Source organism: Onthophagus taurus, chromosome 6 (genome assembly GCF_036711975.1).
Source record: "Onthophagus taurus isolate NC chromosome 6, IU_Otau_3.0, whole genome shotgun sequence".
In the NCBI taxonomy this organism is placed as follows: Eukaryota; Metazoa; Arthropoda; class Insecta; order Coleoptera; family Scarabaeidae; genus Onthophagus; species Onthophagus taurus.
In genome coordinates this window covers 17264789-17290713 of record NC_091971.1, presented here as the reverse complement: position 1 = coordinate 17290713, position 25925 = coordinate 17264789, and the positions used below count along the sequence as shown (strand labels likewise).

At 32.3% G+C, this 25925-nt stretch overlaps 2 protein-coding genes and 1 non-coding gene across 5 annotated transcripts; 2 read left to right on the top strand and 1 right to left on the bottom strand.

The window, feature by feature from the left end:
• The first annotated feature begins 956 nt into the window (after nt 1-956).
• On the top strand, nt 957-10990 carry LOC111414033 (glycerophosphocholine phosphodiesterase GPCPD1-like). Of its 3 annotated transcripts, none has more exons than XM_023045190.2 (5): nt 957-1250; nt 1336-2660; nt 9370-9837; nt 9890-10205; nt 10461-10990. In XM_023045190.2, the coding sequence occupies exons 2-5, from the start codon at nt 1344-1346 to the stop codon at nt 10502-10504; spliced, it is 2145 nt and encodes a 714-aa protein (XP_022900958.2). In that variant the 5' UTR covers nt 957-1250; nt 1336-1343; the 3' UTR covers nt 10505-10990. The 3 variants fall into 3 exon arrangements, with proteins under 3 accessions (XP_022900958.2, XP_022900957.2, XP_022900956.2); XM_023045189.2 differs by having other exon boundaries at nt 1321-2660; XM_023045188.2 differs by having other exon boundaries at nt 958-1250; nt 1333-2660.
• A 9712-nt stretch (nt 10991-20702) lies between these two features.
• On the top strand, nt 20703-21505 carry LOC111414041 (uncharacterized). Its single transcript, XM_023045199.2, has one exon. It carries the CDS (start codon nt 20772-20774, stop codon nt 21438-21440), a length of 669 nt encoding a protein of 222 aa, XP_022900967.1. The 5' UTR covers nt 20703-20771; the 3' UTR covers nt 21441-21505.
• Nucleotides 21506-21695: 190 nt separating this feature from the next.
• TRNAP-CGG (transfer RNA proline (anticodon CGG)) lies at nt 21696-21767 on the bottom strand. Its single transcript has one exon. It is a non-coding gene; the product is annotated as a tRNA-Pro (tRNA).
• Between the last annotated feature and the right edge of the window lie 4158 nt (nt 21768-25925).

Here is a 25925-nt window from a genome sequence, read left to right as displayed (position 1 = left end):
ATTTAATGAACGTTATTTAATTTAGTTTCAATTTCAATAATAATTGATTTATAAATTTATTTCTTTAATTTAATTTGATTAATTTGTAAAATATCCCACAAAATAGAATTAAGAATCAGATATTAAAAATTTCTTTTATTGTGAATGTGTTTTTTACTTTTTTATAATCAAAATTTACCTTAAATATGATTTTTGTTTCAGCATTTCTTGTCGAAATTAAATAATAAATTTATATTTGATTTTAATTTTTGTTGAATTTAAAATCATTAAACAAAAACAGCGCCATCTAACGGTAATCATCAAAAATTAAAGAACTGTCAAATGTGACATTTACACTATCAATTTATAATAATAATTAAGCGATATCTGTATATATAATACTTGTAAATTGAAAACTATGTTTTTTTAAGCATTTTTTATTTTTATAATACAATTAGCATGGTAAAATTTGTTTGTAATATACGCAATTAATGTTAATAAACTTTATGATTATATATTTTGATAAGGAAGTCATTTTGATGGCATTAAAGGACCCCTTTCAATTTTATAAAACATTTCCTGTCCAACGAATAGTTAAATGTATCATTATAACAACGTGAATAGAACTGGTAAGATATTTTTGTTTAACTTTTAAAATAATTAAAAAGAAATTAGTGTTAATTTGACATTGAGGTGAAATAATTATGTCAAATTTTGTTATTGATTTAATGAACGTTATTAATTTAGTTTCAATTTCAATAATAATTGATTTATAAATTTACTTCTTCAATTTAATTTAATTAATTTGTTAAATATCCCACAAAATAGAGTTAAGAATCAGATATTAAAAATTTCTTTTATTGCAAAAGTGTTTGATTATCAAAATTTACCTTAAATATGATTTTTGTTTCAGGATTTCTTGTCGAAACTAAATAATAAATTTATATTTGATTTTAATTTTTGTTGAATTTAAAATCAATAAACAAAAACAGCGCCATCTAACGATAATCATCAAAACTTAAAGAACTGTCAAGTGTGACATTTCTCCTGTCATAATGAATACTTTCAAAATATAGATTTCGATTGCTTTATTGAAGAGTAAAAATATCTCCTGTATATAATCAAAATTGCGCACGCAACGAACTTCACTCGGTCGAGACAACAAAAAGACCTGTTATGTGTTCGCTCGTGTTTTTATCGTTAAAATACTTCCAATGACCTGGTCGTTCTCGTTAAAATCGTTTAGGTGACAGAGGTTGGCACACAAACAGGTAATTTACGTTCTAATACTATCATGTGAATTCATATGACGTACAAGTACTATTTCTAACTGATATAAATTCCTTTGTTCAGTAGTTCGCATAATGCAGGAGTGGTTTTTTCTCGAAGACCCAAACAACGATTTGATAAGACACGCTAAACATACCTTGAGCGAAATGGGAGAAAGTGAGGAAGAATCAGAGGAATCTATAAAGTATAGACCATGGTTATTTCGGATATGTGTGCCTCCACTACAACCAGATGAAGTTGTTTGTGTCATTGGAAGTACTCCAGAACTTGGAAGTTGGGAACCAGAGAAGTGTAAACCACTAGTAAAAGGTCGTAATGACGTTTGGTCAATTAAATTAAAAGTCCCCATTAACCAAAGGGTATTTTACCGTTATTGTATTTGCATTATTATTGAGCCGGAAGTAAAAGTTTTAATAAGATCTTGGGAAACTAATATAAATCCTCGCATAATTAAACCGGAATGCCCAAGCCCAAAACCAACAACACCATGCCAGACTTATGGTAATTACGATGAAGAAGTCCATATAGATAAAGGCTGGTTAACAGAAGGAACAATAACTATGTTACAATTAACTAAGAATCCATTTAAATTGTTTAGACCTCGTTTTCAAGATCGTACAATTTATGTCAAAATCACACCTGTAAGTTTAGTAAAACACTATCCAAAAAAAGTTATGGATTGTCAAGAAGAATCATTAAGTGTTGATCATATGGAAGATAAGCCAAAGTTTAGTTATGTGGAAGTTGCTGAATTAACATCTGATTCAGACTATGAATTTGTACCTCAAGGTCAATTTGGACATAAATATGTATCAGGAGACTTTTTAACATTTAAAATATTCCTTGTAAATCGTGAAACCACAGCATTTTTAATTGATTTTTACATATACAGTTCAAAAGCAATTGATGATGAACCACCTTATCATGCAGGATTTACTTATTTATTACCTGGGGCTGTAGAACACACGAAAGGTAGTGTTGTTTTGCCTTTAACTAGCATGAAACAAAGACCATTGGGCGAATTGAGATTAAACTATCTTGTTATCAAACCTTTGGAGAATTTTAATTGTAACATGGAAGTTAGTTATCAAAGATATTGGAATAAAGATCGAACTGGGTTGAATATTGGACATAGAGGGTCTGGAAATAGTTTTAAAACTGAAAACTGCGCGGATATTAGAGAGAATACCATCGCCAGTTTAAAAACTGCGATCAATGTTGGGGCGGATTTCGTTGAATTTGATGTTCAATTAACAAAAGATTTGGTACCCATTATTTACCACGATTTTTATGTGTGTATCGCGACGCATAAGAAAAAAAATCTTGAGGATACCGATATGTTTGAACTTCCATTGAGGGATTTAACTTCAGAACAATTAACAATGTTAAAGGTAATTTTTTAAATAATAATGTGTGATGTTTTATTTCATAAAATTGAATAAGTGGAATTTCAAGTGGTTTTTCCAGACTATAAAATTACATAACAACATAAATATGTTTTGCAATCTATTTTTAAATTTTATTATTAGTTACTTAATGTCTTATCACACAATTTTTTTAAATCAAGGTTATATAATATAGAGGTCGGGCGGATGTATCGAAATTGTTCTTCAAATATTTTTCTTCTGTTTATACAGGTGTTTCTGTAAGTCATGGCATAATTTTAATCACAAATATTACAGTAGATTTGTGTAAAAATGTTTGGTCTAAACCCATAAATGGCTAAAATATAGGCCTTCAAAGACATTTTTAAACATTTTCTTAAATTTTTTGCAATGTGGTTTGTCTTAGGAAGATTAAATTTCCAAACAGTGCAATGTTATAAACCCGTTTTTGCATGAATTAATTTTTTTTTGAATTTTTGACATTTTTTAATTGATATTGGTTACATGAAAGTTATAAAAACATAATATTTATACAGGCTGTCTCATTGAGACCGGTTATTAGACGTCTCTGGGGTTCTGGCCAAAATAAAAATTTGAGAATTCAGATTTAAGTATTATCTTCTACTAAAATATTTTAAGATTTCTAGCACTTCCGGTTATACCGGAAATCGCTACCAACTTTATTTTTGAAATGGAACACCTATATATTTTTACATATTTGGGTTTGTCTATTTTCAAGGTTTATGAATAACTTTACTTTTTGCAATTTGATTTGGCCGTTCTCGAGTTATTCGATTTTTTCTAAAAAAATTTGCTCTAGCAAACATGTGTTCAAAAAATCAGAAAACACTCGACTTTTGGTATATCAACTTAGGATTCAGAACATGCTTAACCAACATGATGGAGTATGTTTACTCTCAAGTATTAACGCTCTGTCGTTAAAACGCCGTCATAAATGACGTAAGAAAATCTGTCATTCATCATAAGGCAAAAAGCGGTCAGAGTAGATGATGGTAGCTGATTTATAAATTATTGAAAGTAACGTTGTAGCTGACATTTTTGATTAAAAAAATTAATATCTCAAAAATGACTCAACTTAGGTATAGGATATGTAACATACAAGTGAAAATATTTTAGTTAAAAATCTCGCATGAATCATCATAAGTTCACAAATTTTCAAAATCCCACTTCATTTGGTTCTCTATATATTTCTAATGGACGGTCGTCGTGGATGCCTGTATTGTGTTTTTTGTATGTTCCAAAAATGGACACCAGGCCTGTTGTGAATTGTTATAAGTAATAAATCGAATTAATTAGAAATGAAAAGTATGTGCCATTTATTGACAATAAACTAAAAAAATATTATACAGGACATATCTGTTTTAAATCACAACACAGGAAATGATTTAAAACAAGGTTCATGTAAATTTACATTACATTTCTCACATTTTTTGTGGAATTCTTTTTGCACAAAGCACAGCTGTTTTGTTTTGCTGCCAGAACCATCCAGTGATTTACGCAGTCAAATCGAATTTCATTCGGTACACGTGTATCAAATGCCTTCGAGGATTTAGGTCGACCTGTTCCAACTGGCTTGCTTCCATATTTGCCAAGATAAATTTGTACAACTTCTCGCCTAAATTTTAAATAGTCTACGTTTGGTGTATGTCGACGGTAAATTTGCCAGGCATTATGTATACCCGTATCGATGCAAAATGCAATTCTTATTTCTTTTCGGTATCTATCTATATTTTCATCCATCCTGTCAACGCCCCCCATATAGCGATTATATCGGGAAATAACTTTTGGTTGTGTAACAGAAACTTTTTTATTTAGGAGAAATAATATAAAATGTTTTTTGTACTTGTAAACTGGTCTTTAATTAGATAATAAACTTGAGTCTTACTAGTTTCGGCTACAAGCCATCTTCAGAGAATAGTTTTTGGGCACAATAATAGATTCAAATATGAAATATCAAGATTTATGTCATTTCCAAAGTTACAAATTAAAATTTCAGAGTCATGTTCGTACTGACTCTAAAAATAAAATTGAAATACGTATATATTTTTTGTCGAATAACGTCCGTAGTACGGCACCATACTTTCATCTACACTAAGATGTTCAATAGTGAATTCAATATATTGAATATATTCAATATATGCAATTAGATTTTCATTATCTGCACAATGGACATATTTTTTTATTTCTTCAAATCCATTTCGCCTCATTGCATTTGCACCATTTTCATTGCATTTGAAACATTATATGTTTCAGTATCGGTTTCCCACGACATTCTCCACCTGGACAAACGGATATATCCTGATACCGAAAGAATTGCTATAAAACATTTCAATTCATTTGTATCTATGTCAAAATTATGCTCTCCCTTTGATTTTGCATAACCAACAAACATTTTTACTAAAAAATTGCATATTTCTTCGTCAAAAAATAATTCAAAACAGCTCACCGGATCCATAGGTTGGTCTGTTTGAGGTTTTGGACACACAAAAGTTTCAAATGTAGGATTCGTATCGATGTTGCACCAATTCCGTTGAGCTGGAACACATTGAAGCTGAAGCGGCTTTCTGAGTTGAGCTAAAGAAATATCATCTTCTTCGTCATGATCCCTTGCATCAATTGATTCTTCATTCCATCTAAAAATTCCCTTTGCTGAATAAACGTAGCTTCCGCTTGAAATTAACGTCAATTATTGTAGTCAACTATTCTGTAGTCAGGGGCCTAAAATATATTTTCGATTGAGAGTGCATAATAGGCCTGGTGTTCCATTGTCGGAACATACAAGTTTTATGTAATGTAAAAAACAAGTTCATTTAAGACGTCGGCGCCGTGTCGCTTTGAAACGTGCATTAAAGCTGCTCGAAATGTCCTCCATTTCGAGCATTTAGTTTAATATGTGCTATACTTTATTTAATTTTGTTGTTGTTTTTCAAGTTTTTATTTTATTTTTGTTTACTGATTATTTATTGCTATTTACGTTTGAAGAATTGTTTTTGTAATTTGTTATTTTTGTTGTTAATAAATTCACTTTGTTTATGGGTTTAGACCAAAAATTTTTACAGGAATCGTCATCACTTTTACTCCAGTATTTGTGATTAAAATTATGCCACGACTTACAGAAACATCCTGTATAGCCGGAAATCTTGACGATCAACCTTCCACTAGCAGTTCATTTTTTCTGTCCTGTACTTGGTTTTGACTACAGGAAGTTGCAGGTCTACTGAGTTTAATTAACCCTAAATCGTCCAGGTCCAGATGGTTTGCCTGGTGGGTTTATTATCAGCTGTGCCAAGGAACTAGCTATACCCTTATACCACATTTTCAGTCTCGCTGTAAAGGTATCTATTTTCAAGTATGGTAAAAAACACTTGGTCACTCATTATCGTGCAATTTCTCTTGTACCTATTGTTTCAAAGGTCTTTGAAAAACTAGTGTATAACCACTTATACCACTGCATTCATCCACAAATCATTCATCAACAGCATGGTTTCCTACGTGGACGGTCGGTAGAAACAAATTTGGTTCTTTTCCCACGTTATCTCCAGGTTGATGCTATATATACGGACTTTAGTAATTTTAGTATAATTTTTTTAATTGACTGTAAAATTTTTTCCGGGGTTAGTTCCATATCCGATAGCTTATTGCTTGAAGAGGATCTTGAGCGTCTCCAAGACTATTGCTTCAAAAATTATTTGTTTCTTAATTGCAATAAGTACTATCAAATTACATTTAGTAGGAAGCGATACCCTAAAAATGTTAAGTATCGCCTGGAAACTAATTTTGTAAACATTACTTCTCAAATTTGAGACCTTGGTGTTATTCTTGACTCAAAACTCTTTTTAGATGCTTTAAAACGGTAAGGTTTTATTATTCGTATTTCCCGTCCCTTACTAATCTGCGGAACATCGCTTCCTTGTATGCGGCGTATGTCGGTAGTGTTTTGAATTTGGCCTCAGTGGTTTGGAATCCTTCGGACGCTTTATACACCGTGTACATAAAGTAAGGAATCAAGTCGATAAAAATTCGGGGGATATTCTTCCAGAAAAAAGGCTTGGATGTCTAAGTTATTTTTTGGAACGCTCACTTTTAAGATAAATTTGAAATGTAGACAAAACTGTCTGTATTGGGCAATAGAAAATCCCAGATAGAACTTACTTTTTTAAAGAGACATCTTGATTTCTTACAACAATATCTATTCCCCAATTTAAGAAATTCATTAACCCCAGTGCTAATGTCCCGATGCTATGTGACGAAAATTTATGGTACATGCAAGATGATGCACAACCACATTATGCACAATATCTCAATGAAGTGGCATTTCCTAACAGATGGATTGGAAGGCGTGGGTCAATTGAATGGCCATTAAGATCTTCGGACCTACAAAAGTATACTTGTGTCGTTCGGCGACTTAGTAAAGAAACAATTATTGGGGTCTACCATGAATTTATCAATGGTTTGAGATACTGCCTGGCACAAGAAGGGTTTCAGTTTCAGCATTTAATTAAGTAGACAATGTTAAGATAAAACCATATTATCGTTTATCCGAAATAAAATAGTAATAGTATTTTTTTCGAAGATAGCTGAATATGGACATAGATATCCTAGCCGTTTTTCTTGAAGAATATCCTCCGAATTTTTAACGAATTGATTCCTTACTTTATGTACACAGTGTAGATGGCTCGTATTGAGGCTTTGCAGAGGAAGTTTTTGAGTTATTTGGGCACAAATTTAATCTCCCTTATTGTTCATATGCCCAGCGCTGCTTAGTAGGAAGCGTAGGAAGCTAGCATTGTAGGAACACAAAACACGCACACTGCGATGCGCAGAATACATATTTCAGTGTTTTTTGTTATAATTTCACACTATTGCTCACGTTTGGATCGACTAGGATACTATTTTACTAAATCGAACGGTTTCATCCACTGAAGGCGACGCAGAACATCCTCATTGTGTATTTAGTATGCACTTTAGTACTTTGTTTTGGAATCTTTGAGTTGTCCCCCGTTGTCAACGTATAAAACTGCATTGCCATTTATGTGTACTGGGACATAGTTTACTTTCTTATAAATAAAGTTTATGTATGTCGATTTATTTATATTTAATTTTATTAGCCATCGTTTGGTTTAATTTTCGATTGAATTTAACGCCAATAGCAACTTTTTCATTTTCTGCAACAGCCAAGAAAGCTGTATTATCTACGAATGTAGCTGTTAAAGTTTATGGTATCTGAGGAAGGTCGAAGATGTAGAATAAGTACAGTGTTGGGCCAAGCACACTTCCTTGAGGAATTTCAATCCCAAATTGATGTGCCGGTATTAGAGCTTTTTCTTCTATGTCAACTTTTAATTTTTTTAATAGTAACTATTCAAATAGTTTTGATAGTAACGGTAATAATGAGATTGGTCTATATGATGCAACATCTGTGGGGGATTTACCATGTTTTGGTATCATTATTATTTCAGCAACTTGTCCAACCAAAGAAATTGTATATATAGAAGCAGTTGTAAACACTAAAACTTGAAGCCAACGCAACACGCGGTTTGTTTACTAACAACCTTTGTCGAAACCGGTTGAAACAATGAACGTGCACAGATCGGACCAGCGGCCGATTATCGCCGAACATTCCCGAATACTATTGCCCCTAGAATAAGGCATACACTAAAATAAATAAACCTATTTGCGAATCAATAAATGATTCGTTTTTCTTCATTTTTATTTATTTATATTTTCTTTATAAATATTGTATGTAGAGTATACTAGTACTTTTAGTTAGATATAAAACTTATCAATCAAAATACTACATACATTCTTGTATCATTTACCAAGTATATTGTTTCTACGTCCTCTGATTAATTTAAAAAATTACATTATATTTATTGTATTTAATACTTTCAAGTCTTATTAAAACTTGACAAAGATATAAAAAACAATGTATTCTACAATTTATAAAAGTGCTAATACAATAATTTTTCAATTTGTAGTTAGTTTAACAATTAATTTTTAATTGTAATTTTATATAAGAAATTAGGATGCTCTTTGGATACGCCGCTGGATAAAGTCTGACCAATTTCATCTAAATCGTACACGCCTCTGTCGCTAGGACCAAGGTCAATTTTGTTTCCAAACAAATGCTCTTGCGTTGGCTTCAAACCGGTGAACATAGGCGATGCGGCTTCTATATATACAATTTCTTTGTGTCCAACACACTTGGGAAGCATTTTTGTTTAAAAGCAGCATTAATTATATGTAATAGTTTGGTAATCGCTCGTTTTGGTAAATGTTTCTAGGTTCTCCATTAATTAGCTCAGTTCATATGCTGCTGATTTCTTTATACTTAATTTTTGTATTATATTTCATAATAAAGTTCTCTCATCCTTACAGGTGGTATATTGCTCTCCTCCTCACTTTGAGTTATGCTTGGAACAATATTTAACATAGTTGTTGGACTGTAAAAGTATTTATATATAAACAAATAAGCTTGTTCTTGATTGCTCTTAGCCCAATTTCCGTTACTATTTAGATTTGGAGTTGTTGTTTTTGGAACTTTAATCTTCGCTGTTCGCTTCCATAGAAAATAATGGATATCATCATCTATTGTGGGACGTTCGATTTAATGTACCGTTGTTGTTGCTTTTCTTGTACTAACTGTTTTTTAGTGGATACTTAATTAAATTTTTTCCATCTTTTTTTTACATAGATTTACCATTTAGTTGAGGGAAAATCAAAATTAAGCCGATTCGCTGATGATGATTTAGAAGATCACCAACCCTTCCCCACCCTTCAATCCGCCTTGGAAATTCTTGACACCAAATCGGGTTTTAATATAGAAATTAAATGCCCTAATAAACTGTTAGATGGTGGCGAAGAATTACGTGAAACGCAAGATCTTAATATCTTCGTCGATACGATTTTGGAGGTGGTTCTTCAGTACGCGGGCGTAAGAGAGATTGTTTTTTCAAGTTTCAATCCAGATGTGGTATCGATGGTTCGTTTAAAACAAAATAAGTACCCTGTTATGTTCCTTACACAAGGAGATACAAAAAGATATCCGCCATACGATGACCAACGATGTTGGAACATGACAAATGCGGTGCATTTCTCGAAAATGCATGAAATTTTGGGTGTGAGTGCCCATACTGAGGATATTTTAAGAGATGCCTCTTTGGTGGGTTATAAAAATTGTTAAAATTATTTTTTTTTAATTATTTGTTTCGTAGGCTCAATATGGATTAGATAAAGGAATAATTATGTTTTGTTGGGGTGATGATTTAGATGATGTAAATACAATAACTTATGTAAAAGATCTTGGTCTTCATGGAATTATTTACGATAAGATCTGCCAATATTTGGATAGAGAAGATAAAGATAATATTTATTTGTTGGAAGGTCGTGAATCACAGAAAGAATTAATTCGTATAGCGGCTACTGCTCCACCTGAAGAACCTGAACCGGATTATCCTTTCAAGAAAACCAAGCTAGATTATGAGCGTGATAATGTTTCCACAGCTACCTCATTAGAAAGTTTAGAAAGCGGTAAATAATTTTCCAAAACCTTCATTATATCTATATTATTAAGAGTAAGATGTTAAAGATAGTTTTATACAGATGATACGCAATTTAAGCCACAAAGTCATTATTAGTAGCGTTTTTTACATCATTACATAATAAGCGTGAGCAGCAATAGAAGATTTTTGTGTATTATTTTTGTTGGATTTTAAGAGATCGTCTGTGATAAATTTATTATTGAGGTCTCTATTGTTGTTAAGCCGTGAGTTTCTTTTTTTTCAGAAATGGATCGAGTGGCTAAAGTAAAAGGTCGTCAGTGTGTATAAATATTCTATTATATTAGTGATGTCTTAATAAATTAATTTTTGTATTTTTTTTAATTTAAGGAAATTCAATAGTAATTCCATTATGTTTTTTTAAAAAAAATTTAGGTGTACTGTGTCCATAAAAATAGTACGCAAGATTATTATACTAAAAAAAATGTATTCCTTTGTAAAATCATCTTGTGTACAAAAACAAAAATAGTTTTCGTAGTTTATCTAGTGTTGAATTTTTATTTTATTTGGGTTGGGTTGTATGTAAAAACATTAAAATAAAAAAAAAGATGTGTTCTATTTTTAGAAATAAAATTATCTACCTAGGTGATATTTTATAGGATACTCTAATTTTCTGAGATATTAAATTTGTAAGCAGGAAAGAGATTTATGCATTTTATAGAAAAATATTATATCTTATGATTTACTGAGGCTTGTGTTTCAAAAAATATTTAAAATTAATTTTTTTGGTATAGATAATAAAAAATTCTAATTGGTGATTCAAGTTTTACTTTAAATTTCCTAAGTTATCCAATTATATACTAGGAATTTGAACTTCAATACTTAGATAAACGTATTGCAAGAGAAAAGATTAAAAATTTTTGAGTAGCCAAAAAGGATAAAATCAATGGCAAAGAAAAAATTCGTAACTCGATGACAATATTGTCACATAGGTTTCGCTATTAGCCGAATACAAAGTGAAGAGATGGAAAACGAATATTCTGAGAAGCGAAGGAGAAAAATAGATATTCATGAAGGCAAGGTTGAAATTAATAATGGAGTCTTGCAAAGCTGTGGAAAAGCAATTGACAATTTTTTTAGCTTAATAAAATTGTAAAACAAGGGTGATAGTGGCAACTGGAAGAAAACAAATAAGGTGTAGCCTCACCTCAAATGCAACATACATCAACTACAAAACTTTTGCCATTGCATTCCAACTCAAACCAACCTGGAAGTAGAAAGTACATAATTAAACATTTCTTTTATTTGGATGTTTTCAAATTATGTTTTTGGAATTCTCTACGAATAATGGAATTTAAATCTCTTTGACCTAAAACATGTAGTATTTAAATAGTGGATATAGAACATGATCAACATATACCCACTTGGGTACGAAGCGAAAAAGCTAAATAACATTAATATCATAAAGTCAAGAACACGTCTTAACACTTTTTTCAGGTAGGACGTCCATGATTAGACAACAGTTTGCATTAGAGATGCAATCGGGCAAAGTCTATACGTACAAATGGATATTGATGAACGAGTTTTCTTGAGTGTGTCTATCAAAAAATCGTACATTCGCTTTTCTTGTTGACCCATCTTTAGTTCGAAACGGAGGGTTTCATGACGGCGTCCCAGAATGGATTATCTCTTCCTTAATGTACATAAGATACATTATGACATGAAACTTATCTGACACTAAAATTTTAATGTGCAAGGAAAAGTTTTATTGTGCCAATAAAGTGCGTGTACACATACTAAGTCGTTCTACGTTCTAAACATTATTATTATCATAGCAGACATGGAGGGAAGTCATGTTGGTGCCTTTAAAAATTCTTAAAATTCGTGCATATAGAAGCTTAGATAAGAACAGTAATTAGGTTGCTTTGCAGTTGAGTTGACTCGATTCCCTGTTGAGATACTTTATGATTAACTTGTTTTCAGCTTCGCTTGCGTTGGAGTTAAATTACTTTATGGTAAAGATGTTTTAGGATTGGATTAGTTTGTTTTAGAATAGAATTACTTCGTAACTAAGTGCTTTATACTTGAACTGAGTTACTTAGGAGTAGGATTACTTTGGGACAGAGTTGGTTGGCGATTAATTGGCTTTGTTTAGAATTGGGTTTGCTTACTTTGTGTTATGTTGTTTTTTTTTTGAGGTTAGCTTATCAATTGGGTTGTATTCTCAAAGCCAACCCAATCTTGACCTAATTATATGTCAAGATTGGTATATATGGGTTGGTCGATCTTGTAGGGTTGCAGTATTTTGGGGTTGGGTTCCTCTGTGATTCACTTGCTTTAGGTGGGCTGGGTTGGGTTGGGTCAAAAGGATCATACATAAGGTATGAAAGGATTTTATTAAGTTGCAACATTAAATAAAGTACTAGCTAGAAAAAGCGAAATATCGGAAGCAAAAATTCGTTAATTAGATCATTAATTAACCTATGCGAAATTAGCCTCCATTTTTCTAGCCCCCAATTAGATAGGATTTTACATCTATAGTATTTTGGTTATAACAAGAGAACCACTCAACCGATTTCGATAATCAATGTCTCATTCGAAAGCTTAATCCTTGGCCAATAGGAAAATGGAAACGCCCGATCTCTAAATTTGCTAATTAAGTACCTACGATTGTTTAAACGACTCCGATGACTTTACTGCCTGGAAGTGTACTCCCCAATTACATCACAAATATTTGTTTGTAAACTGATTACTACTAGAGAATAAACTAATGTGAAAATGTTTGAAATATTCTAGTAATCATAATAAAGTATGTAAACAAACGAACAAAGTAATAGACTGATTTAAAATGTATTTGTACTAAACAGAAAATCTTTTTTTCATATTTGGTTTTAGTATTTCTACCTTTAATATAATTTATTGTTGTTCTTACTACTTCTCTAGTCTTTTTTGCGGGTATCCCGTTAAGGCTACGGAGCGGCTACATCATAAGTTATCATAACAACGATTTAAAATGTTCTTTATTTCATGATATCTCAATTCGCTTTTTAAAATTTATATTTGATGACACAAAAAATAAGGGATGATACAAAATACAACGTCTTGGCTGCTTCGTTTTAATAATTTGTTGGGCACCTGATTCTTTTGCAGAAAGTGTTAAACATTGAAATTCGATTAGTGCGTTTTATTTTAATAAAATGACGTAATTTTTATTTGAAACGTTTCGAGAAAACGAGTAATTTTTTTATTGAAAGGTTGAGTTTTAAAACCAAAAAAACGAGTTAAAACCGCTTCGCCCCGTCGTCTTTACATTTTTTGTTTATTCACTTCCAGTATTCCTTCTTCACACAATAAATTAAGGAGGGGATGTTTGGATGTTGATTCGCTAATAACGCATTTTAGTTGATATGCGGGCATTTAAGGGTGATAAAGTGGTTTAGAAAAATAAAACTTATTACGTGAATTATAATTATACGTGCTGTATTTATGCTAAGTGTTAAGTGATATTAGTGATGTTGAGATCATCGGATTGCTATTTTATGGATGTTAAAAGGTACCGTATTAATTCATTTTTTTTCTCACAATAAATTAATTTATTTATTCTTCCCAGCTGAGCTTCGAAGTAAAATCCAAGGGAAACAACATCCATTCGGTAAGTCGTTTTCAATTTTATTAATTTACCAAAACATCGGGATAATTCGCGTTTTGGACGGTGTAATGTTGCCAGATAAAAACCGTTTGAACGCTACTTATTGGATTTGTGCTTGAAAAACGGTACCATTCAATACATTTTTACATTTTGTGCTTGAAAAATTATAAAGCTTTAATTATTAACATTGTCAAAACATGAAATAATTTGAAATTGAGTGTAAACCACTCCAAATAATTCCAATATAATCTAATTCAAGCTTTTTAATGGGGGAGTCACTTTTTTTGTATCAAATGAAATGATTTCTTTAGGAATTTCTTGCTGCCAAGTTATGTGGTATTTCAATTTAATCTTTTGCATATGTTTTCATGATATATTTACTTATTTAAAAAGAATTGTTTATAAAAAATAATCTTTACATTGTCCCTCAACCAAGTTGGTGCGTGGATTATCTAAGTTGCTGGTTGACAACAATATTTATCCTTGAAAGGATCTGAAACTCAAAAATGATGTTCTTTTCTATATACTTGTGATTATCGTTTGAACTAGAACTAAGCAAAAAAAAAAGCATTATTGGCAAAATGGCGCCTAGTCTAATTAAGATAATCGATTTTGTTCTTCAAATCTTTTTAATCATCGGCAATACATGAGGGGTGTATTGGAATTATATTTCAAATGGAAGATTGATGTTGATGTTTCATATAATAGTGAAAGATTCTTAACATTTAAAAATTCTTTTCTACGCTTTTCGAAACATTTTTCCATATTTGATTTGTACTAAGGACGGAGCTACTGCTAAATGTCATAAAGACCTTAAGTTCTGTCACCTTGCTAGAGAATAGTACCACTTGAAGCAATGAAAAAAAAAGAACATATGTATATATTGTAATTGTTGTTCTGTCTTCTTAACATCGTGTAGTAATGGATATGAGGTAAAATTTTTTTCTTTGTACTTATCGATATTATTTATTTTTGTTTGTAACAACAAATAGAAAAACAGAACATGGTGGAAATTTATTCATAAAAATAGACGATTTCTTCCTGATAATGAGGGCTCAGATTCCTCGAAACATCTAGAAAAAACAAAAATAAATAACATCGATAAGTACAAAGAAAATAATTTGACCTCATATCCATATGTATATATCGTATCAGTTTCTGTGTAGGTCATATGATAGAAAGATGCTATTTGAAAGTGCAGTTCAAATTTCAAGTCAATCGAATGAGTAGTTTTTTAGGAATCGTATTAACCAGATGTAAAAAGGATGTTTCGAGAAAAATGCACTTACAGTTTCATGTACTACAATGTTATGCGTGTATACATCTTGTTAATTTAAAGTTTATAACTTCTACATTCAGCCAGACATAATGACATGATGATGAATAGAGAGAATATTGCGTTCATTATTGATCAGAACAAAAAATAACAGCCATGTAATCGATAACTATCTTACAAAGATTCTGGGGATCTATTTCATTCGTATAGAGAAGTTGCAGAATATGCTGGTCACTGCAACTTTCATCTTAACGCTTCTCAGTGTGATAGATTTTTCCAGTGCTATTTTGATATATTTTACTGCGGGTTGTTCACGTTCTCCATTACTACTTTTGGCAGGTTTTTGATTTTTCACGTTTTATGGTTCTGCTGTTCTAATGAACTTCTTAGTTTTTAATAATGTTTTCTTGGGAGACTTGGTGTTTTACAGAAATCTCTTGAATCGTTCTGATTTTTATTCAACACCAATTTTATTTCCCATATTCCTCTCTTCTTTTCTCTTTTTTCCGTGTATTCTCTCCTCTAATCATGTCATTTCCCGGAGTTTGTTTTGGATCTACTGGCAGGCTATATTTTTTATTTTACTCGTACCTTTACATTATTCATTGTACCAGTGATTTTTTAAGTTTTTTCCTATGTCTTCCTTACACCTCTTTGGCAGATACTTTTATTACTTACTATCGCCTTCGTTGTTTCTTATATTGTTGCCCATACTCTCTTCGCCGTTGGAGTATATTTGGACAAGTGTCTATATTTTCTTGTTTGATAATGTATTTTTGCATCTATTAACAGATTGCTTTCCAATAGCAATATCTAAAAAAAAGCTCGGTACAGGAACAGAATGTAATGTTCCAGATATAGGAAATAGGAATTAATTTACTCTGAACATTTAAAAATATTCTGTCAAGAACTTCTTCGTTAACTGTGGAGCTATGTGGAGCTAATGGATGGGTGCATAATAGAACACCTGTAATTATGATCAACATATACTCGCCCGGGCACAAAGCGAAGGCAGTTAAACAATAGTGTTGTGATAAAGCTAAATAGCTTTCTCACTTAACATTTATGGCGTTGTCCGGTATAACGTCCAGAAATAACCAATTAGATAAATGTTATCACCAGAGATGCTCCCGTTAACATCCCTTAGTAACTGTTCTTACTAAGGGATGTAGATGTTTTCTCTTTCATTGTAGTGGCCTACCTTTATTCAAAACGGAGGGCTTCATCACGGCGTGCATCTGACACTCTAAAATTTGAGTGCAGGGCAGTTGCTAAAACTAACATTCTAAACGCATATTGAAACATAATCCCCAACCAAGTGTGTATACAGATACCATATCGTTCTATGAATACTTTATCCGTATTAACAAAAAATCTCGTATTAGAAGAAGACGGAGACGATGAAATTGTGCTTTGGTGAATCTCTTAGAGGTGCAGAAGATATAATATCGAGGATATTATGTTGGATATCATCAGCAAATTTATATACTTGTATGCTTGCTATACATAGAGTGAAATTTATGCTTGAGTCAAGCATATTACGCTTAATTCAAATAATTTAGTTGTTAATTCAAGTGTAGCTCAATATTTTTTGTTTTTAATCGAAGAATACCATTTATTTTATATAAAAAAGCTTTTTCTTGATTAATAATAATTATATTTGAATGAAAAGTAAATATTTTTTCGCTTAATAATACTTATTTTTGAATTGATATGTATAGTTTTTGAGTCAATAACACCTGATGTCTCAGGTGAAGATTTGATGTATTTTGTCATTCTTTACCGCCAAAGATGTTTTAGCATAACATGTAGGCCGAACATTTTACTTCTTAATAAAATCTCAAACATATTTTTTGCTAAATAATTGATGCGTGCACTACTGAACTAAATAACTGCTTAGCTAACAACTATTTAGCAAATAAACAATAGGGAGTTTATTAAGTCGTTAAAAGTTCTGCCTTTTAGATCATGCTAAAAGGAACCTAAAAGTAATGATGCGTAAATATTACATAATATACCAATAAACATATATTATATAATACCGTTTTATAACAAAATCCTAGAAATGACGTAAACTTTTTGATATTGATAATATGCTTTATTTGGAACTAATAAATAAAAGTTTTATAATAAGTTAATAATAATCCTTCGTTTCATTTAAATTAAATGTACTATCTGTGTCATTCGAAATGATAGGAACTGATAAAGGCTCTGCTTTTTGTATGTTTGAGTTACTAAGGTTAGGATTTAACTGAGTTTTTGATGATTTATTTTTCTTTAAATACTGATGTTTAAGTACCAAATGTTTTTTAAAAGAATCTTTCTTATTATATGATCTCCCACACGTTGCTACGGGGTAATTAAATGAATCTTTGTTATGCACGTAGAGTGTTAGATGATTTATATAACGAGTTATTACTTGAAATTTTTCTAAACATATTGTAGATTTTAAAGCCATATTTCCTTACTTGCAATCAATATTTTTATATTATACCAAAAATCATTAAATTGGAGAAGCAGTATTTATAAGTACATATATTATTATTTAACAGAAGATATTTGTATTTATGCTATAAACGTATATCTTATTGTTGGTTACGACTGCTGCAGACTGCTGACAGTTCCTAAAATATCGGACAGATATGGATAAGTTTTGTCACGTTTTGTTTGCATTTCATAAATACCTTGCTGAATTAACATCCATAAATAATCACATTGTTGGAAATATTTTAAAACAAAGTGCCATAGCATCTATTACTTTACTACAGCTGTACTTAATTTCATCCACCACCACATACGAAGAAGTTATCTGTGTCTACGTTTGTCCTTGAAATATAATATAAGGTTGAATTGCCCTTTTCAAATGTAACTCTTTTTGCTTTCTTTGCAAAACGGCAGAGTTTGAGCCTGAGTCTGATTTGCGATCTGCTGATTGGACGAAAAACAGTTCCCGTGCGGTTATTATAAACATTTCGAAAAAATTTTATTAGAAAGATCGCTTCAGAATAATGTATCCTACAACCGTATAATGCTCTGATGCGGAAGATACGGGACACGCTGTATACTCTACTTGTATTTAATACTTTAACAAAAAATATATACAAAGAGTCCGCCACCTCCTGAGAACTTAATTTTATAGGTAGTAGCAAAAATTTGAGTCCTACTGCAATATCTGAAAATAAAATAACTTTTATAACTTCCAGCAGAAGTGGTAAAACTAAAACTTAATTTTGATTACCTATCTTCATCACATTCATCACTGTTTAATAACATGTGTAATGCCGCTTGAGCCTGCTCATGACATACAGGTTGTCCCCAAACTCAACGTCAAGGGCACCGGGTGAGAGGCCAACCCATACCTGTTCTGGTAAAAATGAGAAAAAAATTCCATGTCTCTTAGTTAAGTAGTAATAGACATATTTTTGAAAACGTTAAAAATTGGTCCTGTACATCATATCTTTAGGTACTAAGGTCAGAAATGTTCGCAATTTAATAGTGATTTTTTTTAATAATGTATTCCTTATGAACCATGTTACTGTAGAAGTCACAAATCAAACAACAAAAATCGTTAGTTTTGCAAAAAAAATATATTAATTTGATTAAGTTACGGTTGAAAGAATTTATGTCTATCCAGTTTGACACACGATTTTTAAAAAAGGAATAGTACGACACCTTTGGTTCCCAAAATGGTCCTTTGGTCACCAAAGTTTCCAAAATGGTACAACATTTGTCATTTTTCTTATCATAAAAAATATTATTACCTGTTTTTCTGCAAAAAACACGTTCTCTTTCAAATAAGGTTAACTTAAAGACAAAATTAAACATACAAATTTATTTATTATTAATTTTATAGCATTATTTTCTTAAAACTAAGGCAAATGCTCACATTATTTGCCGTCGGCACTAATACAAGCTCTGCATCTTTTTACTAGTTGTGCAAATCTCTTTGCATTTATTTCTTCTGCTGCTGTATAAATATTGTGGCGCAGTTCGGTAAGATTTTCAATCGGTTTTTAATACACTGTTTCTTTTATGCAGTCCTAATAAGAAAATCAAGGGGATTTAGACCCAAAGAATGAGGAGATTACGTAATCGAACCACGACGCCCAATCCATCTTTCTGGGAATTCTGTATGCAATCCCGTACAGGACAAGCATAATGAGCTGGGCAATCATCTTGTTGAAACCACATTTCTCTGTAGATATTGAGTGGTACATCTTCTAACAAAGTTGTTAAATCATTTTGGAGGAAATAGAAATAACATACAAAAGTATGAATTTTTTAAATAACGCGTTTTTGGCAGAAAAACAGGCAATAATATTTTTTAGGAAAAGAAAAATGGTAAGTGTTATACCATTTTGGAATCTTGACTAAACAGACCATCTTTTAAAATAACTTGCCAAGGGTATTGTAGTAGTCCTTTGTTTAGAAATCGTGTGTCAAACTTAATAGACATAAATTCTTTCAACCTTAACTCAATCAAACTGATACTTTTTCTTGCAAAACTAACGACTTTTGTTGTTCGATTTGTGACTGCTATAGTAGCATGGTTCATGAGGAATACATTATTAAAAAAATCACTATTAAATTGCGAACATTTCTGACCGAGTACCTAAAGATATGACGTACGGGAACGATTTTTAACATTTTCAAAAATATGTGTATTACCACTTAACTAAGAGACATAGAATTTTTTTCTTATTTTTGCCAGAACAGGTATGGGTTGACCTCTCACCCGGTGCCCGCTTGACGTTGAGTTTCGGGACAGCCTGTATAATACTATTGCTTAATAACTTATTGCTTATTTTTCGTACCTTCTTAATAGCCTCAAACAATATATTAAACTTTACAAACAAATCCGTTTCTGCAGTTGGATACAGTTGATCAAAATCCATACATATCTAAAATGAATAGAAATAAATAATTTTTTCATCCCTATAGGAATGGGTTAGATTAGGTAGGTGCTTGTTTTACTTTGGGTTAAGCTGATTTGGATATTATATTATAGAGACCATGAAAAAACTTTAAGGACATTAATGGACTAATATAACTATCTGATTGTTAAAGAAGAAAATCAAGAAGATATATTTTAGGATATCTTTTTATATGACTTAACCCTAACAGTTAGACTACCAATATTGCAAATTAAGTATCGGTAAAAAACTCTTCATCTAGAATGAGTTTAGCAAATAAATTTAAGTGTGTTAAATGACAAGATTTTAATAGATGGTTGTGAAATTAATATTAATTTAGTATCATAATTTTTATTTAATCCACTTTGAAATATTCAATTTCTTTTGTAAAGCTCTAATAATCTCACTACCTCATATTCCATTTTTTTTTCATACTCACAGTACAATTAATTAAAACGTACGAACTAATTAACACGTAAGACATGCGTTAAGTCACCGCACGTATTAATTATTCGTTGTTTAATGTAAATGGATTGCGTGCGTTTTTCCAATGGTTCACTCTACAAGAACTAGGCCAAATAAAAACCGTATGATTTATTGCACTGCGGATGGTCAAATTAACACAAACGCACGAGTAGAGTTAAAGAGTGCATAAAATGCTTGCGTTTTTGTCAAGCTCCACAAACATCAAAACGTATAAATACTTACCAATAGTATTTTCTTGGTTCAGTGTCAACGCAAGCATCGATTGAAACAAACATGTGGAAGATACAAGTGATTATGATTTGGTTAAGTTTCCGTTGTATTTTCGCTATGGATCATTACGAATTAGTAGAAAAAGTGATGAAGGGATGTTTGGATGGAAATAATTCTTTAGTAACTTGCTTAGCCAATAAAACAGAAAAACTGGTCGATCGATTGGTGGATAAAGACGTTCCTTTATTCGAAGGAATGGTTTTTAAGAGAAACAAAGAAATCGTTGAGCGAAGATCACTCGGATTACAAGACACTTTATCGAGGTTTTTGGATTCTCATACATTAACATTGGATTTAACCGAACCTCGCGGCCTAAGAGAAGGTGATAAAGGAAGTGGTGGTTTTAGTGATGGATTTGGAAAAGTTGATAAAAAAGATAAGAAATATCTTTATTATGCGTTAACGGCTATTGCTGGTATTTTTGGATTGTCGGTTCCGTTGGTTTTGAAAGGGTTAGCTATTTTAGCTGGGAAAGCTTTGTTGGCTAGTAAAGCTGCTTTGATTATTATTGGTTCAGTTGCTTTGAAAAAAATCTTTCAAACAGAAAAAGAGCCAGTGAATGTTCATACACATACAGTAAGTGTTGATGATCACGATCGAATTTCTGCAATTAATAATGGTGGTTATCCTTATCAACACTATCAACCTTATCATTCTTATGCTCAATATTAAATTTGAAAATTAGGGTTTAAGAACACATTTTACTGAAGTTTTAAAAGATTTTGGTATAAAAAAAAACATTGTGATCTTAAAAGCCTATTTTTTCTTTTTGTATAAAGGTTTATTAAAACTATGTTTTGTGTGTAGTTATTTATTTATTAGAACTAAGTTTATTATTTTGTACATTAATGTTATTATGATAAGTTCTAAAATATAAAAAAAATAATTTTTCTTCGAGTTTTAATGGAAAAAAAATTAACAATCCGAGGGCTCGTCCGGGATTTGAACCCGGGACCTCTCGCACCCGAAGCGAGAATCATACCCCTAGACCAACGAGCCGAGGTGAAAGAATATGCTTATGATACAATCTGCAGATGTTAACTTTTAAATTTGCAAAAAAAATCAAAAAATCTTTAACATTTATATATACTTTTATATATAAATGTTATGTATATAGCAGTGAATAACAACTGAAAGTAGAACTAACGCACTTGATTTGTATATCGTACCAACATGGATTAGAACAACTTGGGGAATAACCCGAGTTGGATTTTATCTATGCGGCCCCTCTCGTCACTGCGACCTATGAGCTCTATTGTAACTTAAGCCCTGCAAAGGTTTAAGGCAGGTCTAGGTCCTTGATGGACCTTAGTATTGTTCCAAGGTCTTGTTCCTTGTTACTAGAATATTCACTTACTGTTAGAATATGTTCAGCGGTCTCTGACTTATTGTAAAGTCGACAAGTTTGATCCCCAGTTTATCCAGTTTTGAATAGATGACATATAGAAGTATTTTTCATCGCAAGGCTACCTTTGAGTCCTCCCATGTAGTAATTACCTGGTTGAAGTGTTTTTTTTTTGTAGTCCACAGCCGGGTTGAGTTCCAATAAAGGGCGTCCTTGCTGCCTCTTTGGCCAGCTTGTCCGCCTTTTCATTGCCCTCAATATCTTTGTGACCTGGAACCTACCATAGAATAACTTCATTGCACCTGCCGAGTTTTCTCAGGTTGCTGGGACATTTTTTGGCCAGTAACATGTTTATCGATGCTCGTTTCTGTCCCTTTTCAACGTTCAAAACGGTGCAGAAGTTTATGGCAAGTCCTTTAGCTTGAAAAATGCTTGTATCCGAACTTAGGGGAAACTTAATGCGGCTATTAAGTTTGAAATATTAATGTTTGATTTAAGACCGACTATATTACCTGCAATATCTAAGATATTAGAACGGATTGTTGCTTGTCGACTAAAAGAACATTTGGAAACCTTTTCCATATTACCTGATACCCAGTCTGGTTTTAGAGTGGGTTACAGTTATGCTACTGCATTCTTGGATGTTATTGATACTATTATAAGAGGAAGGGATATATTCTTGTTCTGCTTTTTTGTGCTTTTCTGTGCTTTTTTTTGAACATTACTTAATGAATCGCAGACAGCAAGTTTCTTTTGATGGTGACTGGTCTGATGAGGCTGTTGTGTTGTCTGGCGTTCCTCAGGAATCTGTCTTAGGTCCAATTCTCTACTTAATTCATACTAGTAATCTTTTCGGTGTGTTGCATCACTACGATATGTATATGTATGCTGATGACACTCAGCTTCATTTTTCCTTTAATCCTACTCAAGTGCTCATACAAGTGCGCATACTGCTCAGAATTATATTAATTATGATTTAGACAAATTGATCCATCATGCTTCCAAACTGTGCCTAAATATTAATCCGAATAACTCATCCATTATGGTTTTTGAGAATCAGAGTGCTGTGGACCATGTTCGAGAGTCCCTTGACATCAGTGTTTGTGGTGTTAGTTTACAGTTTAGCGATGAGGCATAGAACTTGGGCGTTACCATCGATTCATCATTTAGATTTCGTTCACATGTATCTAATTTATTTAAGCAAGCCTATGCTGTGCTGCGGCTACTCTACGGTAATCACAACTTGTTGAATCAGCGTTTAACAAATCAACTTTGTGATTCAATTGTATTGTCCTTATTCAACTACTGCGACGTAATTTATGATTCTTGTCTTTATGTGGCTATTACCCTTCAAATTCAACGTCTGCAAACCGCTTGTCTGAGATTTATATATGGAATAAAAAGAAGAGATAGGATTTCACATACTCTTCTTTGGGCTGACTGCTTGAACCTGTCACAACGTAGAAAATTACATTCTGCTTGCTTTTTTCATACATTAATTTTATCTGGAACAGGAGGGGTTCCAGATAAAATTAATATTTGACCGCTAAAATTCGTTACCGTTGTGATGTGCATAACATTAATGTTAGACATCGTTTTAGGCTTTCCATTCCTAGATTTATTTACCTAGCAACTATTTAAACGTTCATTTTCTTATGTTATTTGCAGTGTTTATAATAGCATCCCTTTGAGCATTTTGCAGCGAAGTGAGCATGTCTGGAGTGATGAGCATGTCTTCAGTGATAAGGCACTTCAGGCTGCCTTTGTGTATACAAATAAAGTGGTGTGAATAGGACTTGAAAAAGAGCCGACTGGATTTCTGCCAGCTGTTTTTGTAAATCGTTTTGCCACTAAACCAATAAAGCATAGACACCTATGGGTCTAATTATTGCCACATAGAAGCCTGTGGAAAATCTGGTTAGTCATGATGGTCTTTTTTCATCTTGACGATTTGTGAATTCTAGTTCAACTTACTGTCCATTATTAGCCCTAGCTATTTGACCTCTGTTTTGAGGTTAATAGCTCTAACTTTAATCGAAGGTGCTCTCAGTTGTAGCTTTCTTATCCGAGTAAAAGAGACTATTTCTACTTTGTTCAACTTAATGCTGAGCCCATTTTTTTTTGCATCGGGTGCTAATATGTAGTAGAGCTTTCTGCATTAATTTGTAGTAATATGTAGTAGGGTTATTTGCATATCCTTGAATCGTGAATCCATTCGTTGTTATTGTGTTCAATAAGTCATTAACTACTAGGCACCATAGCAGAGGTGAAAGCACAGTCTCTTGGGGGCATCCCCTAAGTGTCTTAATAGTCAATGACTAAACTGGTTGTGATCTGCCGAGTTTTCAGCATGTCTATACACCGATTACTCCTCGATGGACGTACAGTGTGTTAATTAATTATCGTACCCGACGTCATCATTGCAAGTATGCAACCAATTTACCAGTATACCCGATTTGCGCATTGCAATTCCAATACTGTGATATTGGTTGCATACTTGCAATGATGAATTTTTGAGGTTTTACTGTAATATACTTGTATAATTGTTTTAATGATAAAATTGAAAGATAAGTTGTGTAACTAACAATTATATTTCAACTGCTGCGACGTAATTTATGATTCTTGTCTTGATGTGGCTACTACCCTTAAAATTCAAAGTCTGCAAAACGCTTGTCTGAGGTTTATATATGGAATAAGAAGAAGAAACAGGATTTCACATACGCTTCTTTGGGCTAACTGCTTGAATATGTGCTGTATCTTTGCTATTTTGAGGTACATCAAGAAATATTCTTATTATTATTTAGTCCGCCGATGCCCATACCTACTCTGGATCCAACAGTCTTTGAATCATCGATGTACCAGGCAAGGACTCCTCTTTTGCTAGGGCTTCTAAACATGATCTTATGTGGCTGGTCAAAATTATATTCTGTCAGTATATGATCCGTTTTAATTTCAATCAAGTGGTTTAGACATTGATCTCTGAAGATTTCGAGATGTTCTCTGAGGTTATCCTGCATCAACTTGAGTGATGAGCATGCTTTCTGTAATAAGGCACTACTAAAGCTGCCTACTTTTGTGTATACAAATAAAGTCGTGTGAATAGGACTTCAAAAGCAGCCGACAAGATCTCATTGCATCCGTTATATTAAGATATGCTAGCCGCTGAATTTGTGCCAGCTGTTGTTGCGTTGTCTTGTTATTCATTTTGCCACTAAACCAATAAAGCATAGGCGCATATGGGTCTAATTCTTGCACATAGGAGCCTGCGGCAGATCTGGTTAGTCATCATGACCTTTTTCACCTTGACGATGTGGGAATTCCAGTTCCATTTTTGGCCCTAGCTGTTTGACATCTGTTTTGAGGTTAAACTTCGCTGTCTAACTTTATGAGAATATTTCTACATTCTTCAAATGAATGTTAAGTCCATTTTTTCTGCACCAGGTGCTAATATACTAATCGTACCCTTGTATATGCAAAATTACTGGAAATTTAAGAACACAGAAACTTCACAAAGAAGATGAGATCCCTTGTATGTCCAAACTTGAAATACAAACCGCTTCATATCCATTCCCTATCACCCCTCCATTGAACCTTTCAAACACATCCTATCCAAATTTGAACTAAATCTTTCCTTCCATAATAATAATTCTATTCAAAGTGGTGTATTTTCTGTTGATTGTTTTAATTGTAATGCGAGGTATATAGGACAGACTGGTCGAAAACTACAAACCAGACTTAGGGAACACCAACAAAAACCAAATTCTAATATATTCCAACATCAAGTTGAAACCGGTCATAAGATCAATTTTAAA

Excerpts from the sequence above, each read along its gene's own strand:
- LOC111414033 (XM_023045190.2), top strand. The coding sequence starts at position 1,344 with ATGCAGGAGTGGTTTTTTCTCGAAGACCCAAACAACGATTTGATAAGA. Across the intron at positions 9,838-9,889 it reads TTTTAAGAGATGCCTCTTTG|GCTCAATATGGATTAGATAA; the intron begins GTGGGTTATAAA and ends TTTGTTTCGTAG. Across the intron at positions 10,206-10,460 it reads ATTAGAAAGTTTAGAAAGCG|AAATGGATCGAGTGGCTAAA; the intron begins GTAAATAATTTT and ends CTTTTTTTTCAG.
- LOC111414041 (XM_023045199.2), top strand. The coding sequence starts at position 20,772 with ATGTGGAAGATACAAGTGATTATGATTTGGTTAAGTTTCCGTTGTATT.